Source organism: Budorcas taxicolor, chromosome 23 (assembly GCF_023091745.1).
Source record: "Budorcas taxicolor isolate Tak-1 chromosome 23, Takin1.1, whole genome shotgun sequence".
NCBI lineage: Eukaryota > Metazoa > Chordata > Mammalia > Artiodactyla > Bovidae > Budorcas > Budorcas taxicolor.
In genome coordinates, this window is record NC_068932.1 from 27404357 (window position 1) to 27416604 (window position 12248).

The following is a 12248-nucleotide window of genomic DNA, read 5'->3' on the forward strand; positions in this document are numbered from 1 at the left end:
CTGTTCAAGTTGTCCACACTGTCACTCGTGGGTCATCAGCCAGCAGGGAGAAACCAATCAGCACATCCACACGTCCTCCCAGATAACACATATTAATAACCCCAGACAAGCCACTCCTGGGGACAGGATGAGCGGAGGGGAGGGCTTTGATCAAGCTCCAACATGGAGCAGCTTATTTCCAAGTAAAGTATATCAGGTCAGAGACCTCAGATCGGGGTGACATCAAAGGAAGTACCCCAAAGAGGGGCACTCTTGCCAAGAGTTCTCCCACAGTTCTCTGCACTGACTTATGGCATTATCTCTAAAAGAAAATCAGAGGTAAACCCTGATGAAGGGACAGCATGATCAAACAGAAAAGGTTCTGGAGCCAGAAAGGGCAAAAATAAAATTCTATCACTGCCACCAACTTAAAGCTGGGTGAACTCAGGCCGAATCATTAAGCCTTGACTTCCTCAGCTTTAGACAAGGATAAAGATATCTAGTGTGTAAGACTGGTGTGAGGATGAAGTGAAATAACATGGTGATGCTCCAGAATGTACTTCCAGGGAATCTGGTCACTAAATTGGTGATTATTTATGTTATTATTGTTAAGAGTGATTTCTGTTATAACCAATATAGCTTATCTGGCTGCAGGGAGTCTCCCTAAAATGTGGCAAACTCTCCTCTGCTCCCTTCTCCCACCTCAACCTCATCCCCACACCCAAAAGTTAGAAGAAGTAGAAAAGGCAATAGCTGGTAACCCTATTATAATCCTTGGGCAAATTAAATCCATTGGAGTCAACAAGGCATCCCTTCAGTTTGACTACCGCTGCTCCCCAAAGTTGAAGCTCTAGATTCCTTTGACCAAGACCATACATAGTATTATTTTCAACTAGATTTCATAGGCATAAGGCAATTAAAGAGGGGGAAGAGATGGCTCTCCCCCTTTTCTCCACAAGTGCCTGCTGCAATAAGCCCAGCAATAAGTAATCTCACCTCTGAAGATCATTAGCACTGGAACACACACGGTAGACCATTATTGCTGGAGGTTATTGCTGGAGACCTTACTTGCAAAAAAGTCCCATCATCTTCCTCTAGGGTCCCTTTTAAAAGACTTAAACAATGCCAAGAGCATGACTTTTGACCAGGCCACTTGCTCTGAAGCTCAGGCCAAATAACTCAAATAGCTGAGCCTAGAACTCAGGAGCTCCATGGCCAATTCATACTTCACCCCGGGATGGCAACCACTGCAAACACAGGTGCGTGGGCTTGAGGCAAGCTGTGAAGCCAGGATGCAGCTGCATCCTAACTCCTGGCTGTGGAAAGCCAGTGGCGTTCCAAGCTGAGAATCAGTCGTGCTATGCGACAAAACATTTTTGACCTTCCCCTTCCACTAACAGACCCGCTTAATACCAACACCCTGCTTTCCCTCTTTGAGAAATGCGGATGATATTTGTCTTTTCTATCTCCTAGGACTGTTGCAAGAATGAAAAGTGAAGTCATCGAAGGAATGTTCCCATCTTTGAAAACTGAGGCATTTTGCAAAGGAAAAGGGCTATCACCAATCTCAAGTGGTATAACAACATTCAGGAGTGCTATAGAAATAGACACAATATCTTTCATACACATGCAAAATTTCATGTAGGAGTTCCTGCAGAGCATTGGCGTCTTTTTTCCCCCCTACCTACATTTTAGAATAGGCTCTCTTTTTCCTTGTAAACCGTGCACAGTAAGAGTCCAGCTTTGTTTCTCGCCAACCATGTGACTGTTCCATCCATCCCGTAGGAGCGGAATGCGCACTCCTCCTCGGGAGTAACCACTGCCCTTTCATGGAGCCTGGTTCCACCTCACACTGACCACACCGATTCTCTGCCATCCCTTTGGCCACTTCAGGGATACTATTTGGCTAGTTTCCCCTCTAGGACACACAGGTGCATTCACCAACTTTTCCAGCCAGAGGTATACAACAGTAATTGAGACATACACAAAGACAGGACAAATATTTTACATACATTTAGTTAACAGAAGCTGTCAGGAAGCCAAATTAATTTATCTTCCTGGCATCCCAGCCAGTGATATTTCTAATCAAGAACTTAAAACAAACAAACAAAAGTCTGTTGGTGAAAACTGCGTGTGGAAAATGTTAGAGTAAAAATGAAACAATGATGAATCCAGCTGATATTTAATGTGCAAATAAGGGCAGTTATGCCCTCAAGTGACCATACAGGTTTTTATTAATATTTTCTATTTGGGCTTGGAATACAGCCAAACTCACTAGAAGATGAGTGTGTATACGCTTAAATCATATTTTTGAAACTATTTCTAAGATTAAAATCATAAATATAGTTTACATTTAACGTAGGTTAATTTCCTTGATATAAATAGGAACTTTTACATCTCCACTCTCAAATTTACTCATGCCATCCATTCAGTTCAAAATATTCCTTGTAATAATATCCGTCTTTTAATTAAAATTTTCTCTGCATTTTAAGGTTCGGCTGAAGCACCTACTTTGCAATAAAGTTTGGAGATCACCCGAGACAAAAGATGCCTGCCTAACCTGTCTATGAATTCCTATAGCATCTGACACCCCAGAGGACACTTACCTTCTGCTGCTTCTTCAGGGCATTCTTTGGGTAGCAGACTGAAAGCTCTTTGAGGGCAGGTATCATTTTTTCTCATCCTTTTGCATCAATCCACATATGTTCCTACTATCAATGCCTGACAAATATTAGGATTCAATGCATATTCATACAATTAAAAGTAAATATGATACTTTGTATAATTTGTGTAAGCTTCTTACCTTAATGCTGCCATATGACAAGCCCACCTTAAATATGAGCAACTGCTATTCTCTGAAATAAATAAGAAAACTGCATCAACTTCTCTACCCTAGCTTAGGAGTGTCTGGGATCCTTCTTTAAAAGGATGTGGACATAATTTTCAAAGTCAACACTAATGTCAATTTACTCTAAAAAAAATCCCATTAAAACATCTTAAGGGATCTTTACTTTCCAATTTCACAATAGGTTGCAATTTTTTTGTTCAAAGATACTGGTGGCTCAGATGGTAAAGAATCCACCTGCAATGCAGGAGACCCAGATTTGATCCCTGGGTCAGCAAGATCCCCTGGAGGAGGGAATGGCTACCCACTCCAGTATTCTTCCTGGAGAATTCCATGGACAGAGGAGTCTGGCATGCTACAATCCATGGATTGCAAAGAGTCGGACACAGCTGCGTGACTAACACTTTTACTTTCACCAAGGGTCTTAACCTGAAGATATGATTTAATAAACCTAGTAGACTATATTTTGCTGCAAATCTACATTGAAATGAATGCCTGCTTGGGTCTCAAATGCCTTAATTTCCTATTAAAGATATGCGTATAAACCACAGAAAGGAAGAATCTTGTGAAATGAAAGGCTTGCTCATTCATAGGTCAAGAGTATAGGTCAGTGCGTCATTTCTGAATGTTGAATACTCCCAGTGCACTTTATTTGGATGTAGAAGGTGCCAAATACCTACAGGGTGACAAACTGTTTAAACTGGATTACAGTCTGTAAGGGATTTCAGTGATGTTATGGTATAGTCATGTCATTTTACAGAGGATAAAATTGAGGCTACAAAAGTTTGATAGACTATCAGAACATGTCTAACTTTTGTATATAGCCAAGACTATAACCCAGGGGTCTTAATTACCAGGAGAGATGTATTTCTGCTACACAAAATAAGAAATACCATTTATTGAGCACTTGCTATGTACTGCCTCTTTGTATAAGTGATATCAAATCTTCAGAAGAAAAAAAAAAAAAGATGCACCCTCCCCATATTATAGTTGAGAAAACAGAAGCTCAAAGAATTTAAGGATCTTGCTCAAAGCAGCATGCTGGGTAACTGGACAGCTAACATTCAAACTCAACTCTGCTTCCAAACTCATTGCCTTTCATGTCACACCACATTAACACTCATTAACAGAATAAAGCACTGATGAGAGAAAAAGGTCTTATGTGGCTTGCTAGAGAAATCTAAAATCCTTTATTATTTCACTCTAGAAAAAGTTTAAAAAATTACATCAAAGTACATAGTCAAATGAAGTATTCATAGGCAACCTCTCTATAAAATCAGATTTGTAATTAACTTAGAAAAGGAATCTATTCCTGAAGAACACCAGATCTGAAAGCTGAATGATGGCACATTACCTCGTGCTCAATGAATCACCAGGTGCGGATCCCATGTCTCAGTAAAGATGAAGATGTGGGCGGAAAGAGAACAGCCAAATCACTACTTTAAGGTAAAGAATGCAATGTGACAGGCACATGTTATACAGTCCTTGCTTTCCTACAAAGAGATGAGTTTCCAGCTAAGACTATGCCTTCCTCCACCATCATGCGAAATCTGTCCCAGACAGGAGTCTTTAAAATACAGATCTTCAAGGGTTTGGGTTTTTCTACCCCACCTTAACATCTCTAAGACAAGTCATTCTGTGGGGTTTTGAAGTCAGATCACCCTGGGGGTTGGTGTCTGTTTTGCCCCTGAACTGTTATATCTTGGCAAATCATTTAACTTCCTGAAGCCTCAGTTTCCTCATTAATGCAATGGAGATAATAACACCTACTCATAAAATTTTTGTGAAAATTAAATGAAATGATGAATGTCAGGCATCTACCCCAAAACCTGACTCAAGTTGGGACTCAGTTTATTCACTAAGGATGAATAGTAAATGTCAAGTCCCAGAACAACAAAAGGCAAAAAAGTACATAAAAACCAACCAGATCATCATTCACTATGATAAATTCAGTATTAAAAATATCATAATAGCAAAATATGTCAAGTAAAAGCCTCTATTAACGAATCTTGTAACACTATTTTTAGTGAGAAAGGGACAAGAGATTGAACTGAAATATTCAAATTGACTCCAGCATGAAAATACGAAAAAGAGATATTAACACTTGACACCTGCCTCAGGGATATTATAAGGATTAATGAGTATAGAACTTTGAAATTCCTTGGACATAAAGAATAAACACTTCCCCATCATACATATGTATAGATAAATATATATTTTAACAAACTAAGAACTACTCTGTAAATTTAGATCAGGGCACAGCATGCCTTGGATGAGTAGGGTAGGAACAATATGTTCTTGCTTACGACACCAAGCTCATGACAAATGATTCATACCCAGCACCTTTCATGCCAAAAGATCCCCCCAGGTGTTCTACCAACTTCATCAACACTTTTCATCAAGCTAGACTGCAACACAGAGGAATCACATCACACCCACAGATGAAGCAAAACAGTCATATCTTTACCCAACTGCACAAGTCCAACAGAGGAGGGGGCAGGAAGGAGAAGGGAAAGAGTTGGGAGAAGGATCCAGAATTCTTCACAAGTTTGACAGGCAGCCTATAATTACCATACATTTACACCTTTAATGCAGGTGTTATTGTCATCAGAAGCCCTACTTAGCAAAGACTTTTAGCTAAAGGTGAGACAGGTTCAGAAGATGTGTATTGCCTCTGGCCCTGAATGGGTTGGGGTGGATTCATAAGGGATGGCAGTTAAAGGAGAAGAAAATGAGAGCCCCGCCCCCCTCAACTCACTGCTGTCCTTACAGTTAGGTTAGTGGATGTCTTGCTCTGGGGGAACGTGCAGAGCCATGAGATGAGAATTACAAAGACTACACTACAGTCACGACACCCTCTTAAGTATATCCTGGCACATAATTCTCAGTAATGAATCTGACAGGCATCCTCCCCTCCTGTTTTAGACATGAGGGAATCCACACTCAGGCAATCAGCTTAGCAGGATCAAACCAAAAAAAGGCAGACTTAGAACTCGGGTCTCCACCCTGCTTTTCACATCAGAAAGTTGCCCAGAAAAGTTTCTTTCCACCTTCCTTACTTCCAAAAATATTTTAAACTTTCTCTCTCCTAGGAATCTGGGATAGCTTTGTGGCAGATCCTGATCAAACACTGTTTCTCTTCCTCTGCTACCTATATGTATACACTGAGAAAAAAAACTGCAACAATTTGCATGTAAGTGGGCAGGGATGGAAGGTATGACCCTGTAGAATGAAGATTTAGGATAGATATCTCATTAGTTTACATGATTTCAATGCTCCAGCTTTTAGCACTTTGATTATTTCCTACATCATCTCCAATTTCTTTACATGTCACCCATCCAAGCCCTGACCCATAAGCCTGGCTGGGTTTATAAGCACCATTTAAAAAGGGCCAGCAGGGCTTGACAGCATTTCTTAAATGGAGTCTAAAATTTGCCAAAGATGTACTCTCCTTTTCTTGCTCTTTCCAAGATCTTTCAAGAGGTGAACTAAAGTAGAGGTCTAATGAGTAAGTGATATTTTACAGCTTGAATTACATTAAAAGCCAGAAATATTTTGAGTCCAAGGTCCTTTACTTCTTGATACAAGATCTAATATGTCTGATGTGTTTAAAATCTCGTCTTAAAGCTGAGGGCTTTGAGTTAATCACTTGAAACAGAGCAAAAGTTATTTCATCAGTTTAAGAAGATTCAAGTTCAAATTGGGGGATTAATTTTAGTGATTGTGATATGAAAGATATGATAGTTAAGGTAAGGAATGAGGGCAAGGGTCTCCAGAACTTGAATGAAAAGAATTTGTCTCAATTATTTGATTAAACCAGTCCTGGGCACCATAGCTTTGGTCAAAAAGGCTAAACTGTAGGGAAAGCCAAGCTGATATTCTCAGAGATATGATACAAATATTATTTATCACAATTTGATTTAATACAATTTATATCTATGTACCCAAGGAATCCATAATGATAGGCTCTTATTTTTAAATGTTCACAACTCACATTAAAAAAGCTGACAATGAACACAATTTACTAAAGTGGCACTCCCCTGGGAAGGTTTCTGGCAATTACATCACAACTGAAAACATTTTGAAATGTACCAGGATGCGCAGCTTGTGCATAGTACAAATACGACAATCTCCGTAATCCGATAGAAGCTGAAACTTTGATTTTTCTTTTTCATTTTACCGTCCTTGGTTTCTATGTTCTTGTCTGCTTAACAGCAACATGGAGAAGTTTCCATACTTTTAAATCACCTACAGTTATTGCCACCAAAGCTCTTTCTTAACTATTTCAGCTCCTTGAAGTTTCTAGGTGCAGTTTAAGTTGGAATAGCTCCCTCAGATTCCAGACACTCAGGTTTTTCCAAAAATCTAAGACCTTCCCTGACTTGGCCACAGCTCATGGACTTGCAACCACAGTCCTCTCCCAAGTATCAGCCTACTGGAAATCCAGCAATCCCTCTCCTTCTTTAATAAAGCAAGAGTGAAGTCTTTATTCGAGCTCTTCACTACAGGAGGTCAGGCAATGGAGGAGAACAGGGAGTTGTTGTCACAGAGATATATCTGATCTTCCTCGGACCGATCAAGTCAGAGAACAACCACTCATTCACAGGCTGGAAAGCCCCAGCTCTCCAAACACACTGGCTGATGCTGTTAGAAGATGCTGGAGAGTTCCCATCCTGAAACTTGCATCCACTTGGTCCCCAGAAACAGAATGCATTAAGGGCAGCTCATTATCCACTGAATTTCTCTTCCGTGCTAGCAAGAAGGGGTTAGGAGCTCTACACAAAAATAAAATTAAAAGGCAACAAATAAAGACTTAAAAAAAAAAAATCTTACTTGCTCTCAACCTTAAGTCTAGCAAGTAAAAGGAAAGTCACTTGAGGGAACAGAAGGCTGCCTGGAAATTTAACCCTTTCATTTCTGCATTCAGAATACTTTAACCCCCTCTGTTTGTCTGGTCTTGGCTCCATCCTACTCCAATGAGACCAAAGAAACAGGAAAGAGAGACCTGCCTGCCCTGTAAGAAGCTTTGTTAGAGGCTTGGAGAGGGCTCCGGTGTTGCTGGGAAAGGGGTGGGAGGTAATCACCTAGTTGGTGGCATTTAACTCCTTGGGGAGAAGGGCAGGGAAGACTAATTTGCAGCATCTTTCAAGTCCCCAAACCCCATTTCCCCAAATTCTCCATCAGATCACACAGTTGACTTTAACCCTTTCCATCTTTCACCCCTTCGCCCTCAGTCCCATTTCACTCACGCTGCTGTTGTGGCCAGACCAGTGGACCATGGCTTGGTTGTGTGCTGAGTCGCCCGTCAGCGCGAAGGTGGTGCTGGTCAGTTTCAGCTCCTCCAGCCGGAAGCGAGTGGCTTTGTCCGGGTCCCGCTCCAAAGTCCCAGGCTCGTGCTGCCCTCTGTCCCTTGGCACTCCCCGAGGGCTTCTACTTGTCCCCTCTCCTCGCTCAGCCTTCTCTCGATCCTCTCCACTCCGTCTCTTCCGGCCAGAGCGTGGAGCAACCGCTACCGACGCCCCAGCGCCCGGCGCCCGCTCCAGGGACAGCGCTCTGTCTCCGGGGGCCACTGCGAACAGGGGGCGTCCGAGTTGGGGCAGGGGCGTAGCAGGAGCTCTGCCTCGCGGTCCCTGGTGAGGAAGCCCCGCTGGGGTCAGAGCCCAGCGTGGAGCCGCGCTGGGAAGCCGCGGGGGACCACAGGAGCCGCCGCCGCTGGAGCCAGGGGCGCAGAGGACCAAGAGCCCCGCGCCCGCGAGGAGCGCGCTCAGCCCGGCTGGGGAGACGCCGCCGACGCCAACTTTTCCCATCGCGGGAGCGGAGAGGAGCGAAGGGGTCCCGGACCAGAGGCGGCCGTGCAGGGCTCTCAGCTGGCCGGCTGCGAGGGGCAGGCGCTCAGGACCCCAACTCCATCCAAGTTGGGCCGCGGTGGGGGCGGGCCGTGGCGGCGCGAGGCAGGTGGCGGCCGCTTGCCCGGGCTGGGTTGGTGCCGAGCACAGATTCGGACAGAGCGAGCCGCCGCCACGCGGGGGTGGAGCCGAACTGAAGTCGCGGGCGGAGCGGGGGCTGGCGCGCGACGCGGGAGGAAGGGTGGGCGCTGCCGGGGCTCCGAGCGCCGCGTCCCGCTCCCGAGCTGCGCTGCGCGCGGGTGGCTGCGGGGACTGGATGAGCCACCGACCCTCCCCTTGGGCTCGCCCGCGCCGCCGCCGCCCGCTCCTCGCCTCCGCGCGCTCTGCGCGCCTGCAGCCGCCTGGCTCTGCGCTGAGCCCGAGTGCCCCTCCCGTGGGGGCGGCCAGCGGAGTGGTCACTGTGTTGGGGATTTCCTATTCCTGCTTTATTGTTTCTATCAGTCTCTGTGGCTGTTTCTTTCTTTTTTAAACCCCCCTCTCTGGTCATTTTCAGTTTGGAGAATAGGGATGAGTTGGCTTCTCTTAGTCTCAGCGAGTTGGCATCTTGACCTTACCTTGGGAACAGTGTGTGTCCCAGCATCAGCAGAGAATGATGTAATTAAAATATCGCGGGTATGTGATGTGTGTGTGTGTGTGTGTAGTCTGAGGGATTTTTTTCATCAATTATCACTCTTAGATTCCTTCCTTGACCTCCGAAAGTACTCAATGTATTTAAACCCAATCTTACTGTATTTTGTGGACTATACCTTGGGTTTCCTTAAAAGACTGCACACTCATTGAGGACAGGAAGACTGTTGTGAGCAACTTGGAAGAAGTATCCAGTTCGTTGTTGCCTTTTATCCTTAGTACTTGACACTGTCCTATATGGTAGGAAATCTGTCAGTCATTAATTCAATAAATACTTATTGTAAGATAGATTTCCCAGGTGGCTCAGTGGTAAAGAATCTTCCTGCCAATGCAGCAGACACAGGTTAGATTCTTAGGTGGGGAAGATCCCCTGGAGAAGGGAGTGGCAGCCGACTCCAGTATTCCTGCCTGGAAAATCCCATAGACAGAGGAGCCTGGCAGGCTATAGTCCATGTGGTCACGAAGAGACAGACATGACTGAGTACATTTACTGCAAGTCTGTTATATACAGTTCTGTGTGCAAATGCATACAGGAAAGGAAGCATGGTGCTCCATTTTTCCTGTGGCATTAGTGCCTAACCCAGAGTTTTTAACACAGGCCTTTAGATTCCTAATAGCAAACTTCATGTGGATGCTGGATGTTCTGCCATTAGCTTGCTGTGGAATCTCAAACAAGCAGTAGTCTCTCAGCTTCCCAGGTTTAAAACAAAGTTGTTGCATTAGATGACCTTTAAAAATCCTTTCACTCCTAAAATTCCATAATTGTACGATTATACGGTCTGCCCGGCCTAGCTCCCCTGCTACTATTCAAAAGTTCACATGAAGATTTATAGTAGGTGAATGGGCTTTGAAAATTACAAAGAATTTCTCAAAAATCCAGGCCATTTTCAAACAGAAAGTTGCTTCTAAGGGTTGAAATACCTTCTCATGTCTTTCTTTGTAGTCTTCATGAGCCTGATAATACTTTCTTATCACATGGTAGCTATTAAATTATTCCATTAGTATTTACTGATTGAATAAATGAATCCCACAACAAAACAGTACAATTTCCAATTTCTCATTATGTTTGTTCATTTTCATTTTTGCAAAGGTAACCTCACTGAAAAATCTGAATCCCGGGTTTGTGATGGGGAAACCAAATTTGAAAGTAACAGAATGATCATTATTCTTCAATTAATACTACTCTTTAATTCTGTCCAAGCAGAATTTCTCTTCTTCCAAGCCAGAGGTGTGCTACAAAACAGTTCAAGTGATTGTTCTCATGATCAATCCAAGAAATGTGCCAATGCAAAAAGCACAGTTTCCTCAGCCATTAAAATCGCATACTTAAAAGAACAAAAGAATGTTCTGTTTGCCATTACAGGAGACAGAGGCTGTTCTTCCAAAAGGACCACTACTACCCAAACCTGAATTCTCCTAAAAAGGGACTACTGGTGGATTGAGTCTTCTAGATGGAGGAGAAGTGAGCCGCAGGTTCTCCTACCTCTTAAATTGCAAGTGTTGTTTTTCAAAACCCGGAGCAGTTGTTTTCCTCTCCTCAGAAAGGTTTTCAAAGTTTTTCAGGATCCTTGGCTTAATACCTGCTTTCTATGCCCTGCTAATCTCCTTTCCAGTCTGTGAAAATTCCTCCAAGAGAGAAAAACCAGATCAAAGCCTCAGAACCCAAATGAACTCCCATCCAAATATAGGACTGGGAAAAGCAAAATAAATTAGTGGAGTCACATTTTCTGGTTTTAGTCTATTATTACCCTACCAAAATTTAGATTGTTTTGGTTTCAAAAGGAAGTTCTTCCTGTCAAGTAGTGCTGACATTTTGTCCTCAAGGAGTTTACAACACTCATCGTTTCAGACACCTTCTACAATAATCCTTTTAATGTGAGAGCATTTTAATTCATTTGCTGAGAATTTATAGAGACAGGAACTTTTTTAATGCCTGATTTTAATCATCCATTTGTGAAAAAGTTTACACAGATGTAGAAGAAACTGACTTTAACTATTTTTTTTATAAATTCATTTTCTTATGGCTCTGATCATCGGGGACTTTTGTCAACAAGCAGAAAGGGAAAGTACCAGTAATTCCCTAAAGTATCGTGCTTTTCTAGAGGACTCAGGAAATAGGCGACTCATGGAGGAGAGTGGGCTAGTCTACTTCAAGGTGTTTGCAACCCAACAACCCAACAGGTTTTATTAATATGATCCACTAAGAATGGGTCTTTTATTAGGAAAATAGTTGATATCAAAGGCCAGTAGAGAGTATAGAGCTATAATTCCACTTAGGGGCCTTTTTCATTATGCATATGAAAAATATGCCATCACCTAGTGTAAGTTACCATCATTGGTGACTACCCTGATCTAGTCCAATAGTCTCCATGTTAGTCTCCCTACTCGAAGACTTCTTTGCTCCATCTTTTCTCTACAACAGTCATCTCCAAAGTGGGGTAGAAGTACTAACATGGCACCGCAAGGTGATTCATTTGTGTGCAGAGAGTAGACTAATTAAATTTAATTATTGATTCACATAAATATTTATGTTATTTATATATTCCTATCTCTATTTATCTATCTATTGAAGGAGAGAATATGAACATAAACAATTTGGAGTCACATGCTGATTGGTGTGCATGATCAAAAAATTTAGATGCCTTGCCCTACAAAGCAGCAAAGGTGGTCTTTCAAAAGTATAAAAAAATGTATTGCCAGTAAGTAAAACCTTTCAGTGACTTACTTTTTCAAACAGACTACCTATACTCCTCGTCATGGTCCATGTGGCTAGCATGAGCGTTCTGCCCATTCCTCAGTCATATTAGACAGCACTCTTCCTCCACATGATTAAGCCATTCTGGAAATTCCTTCCTCCCATGTGCCAAAGTGTTCTTTTTTTTTTTTTTCAA

General features: G+C 42.7%; 1 protein-coding gene across 1 annotated transcript in view; it reads right to left on the bottom strand.

The window, feature by feature from the left end:
* SORCS1 (sortilin related VPS10 domain containing receptor 1) overlaps positions 1–8631 on the bottom strand; it is a 578854-nt gene extending 570223 nt beyond the window's left edge. Inside the window, exon 1 of the mRNA XM_052660872.1 lies at positions 8074–8631. Coding sequence (XP_052516832.1) covers positions 8074–8631 — 558 coding nt within the window. The remainder of the gene's footprint in view (positions 1–8073) is intronic.
* Between the last annotated feature and the right edge of the window lie 3617 nt (positions 8632–12248).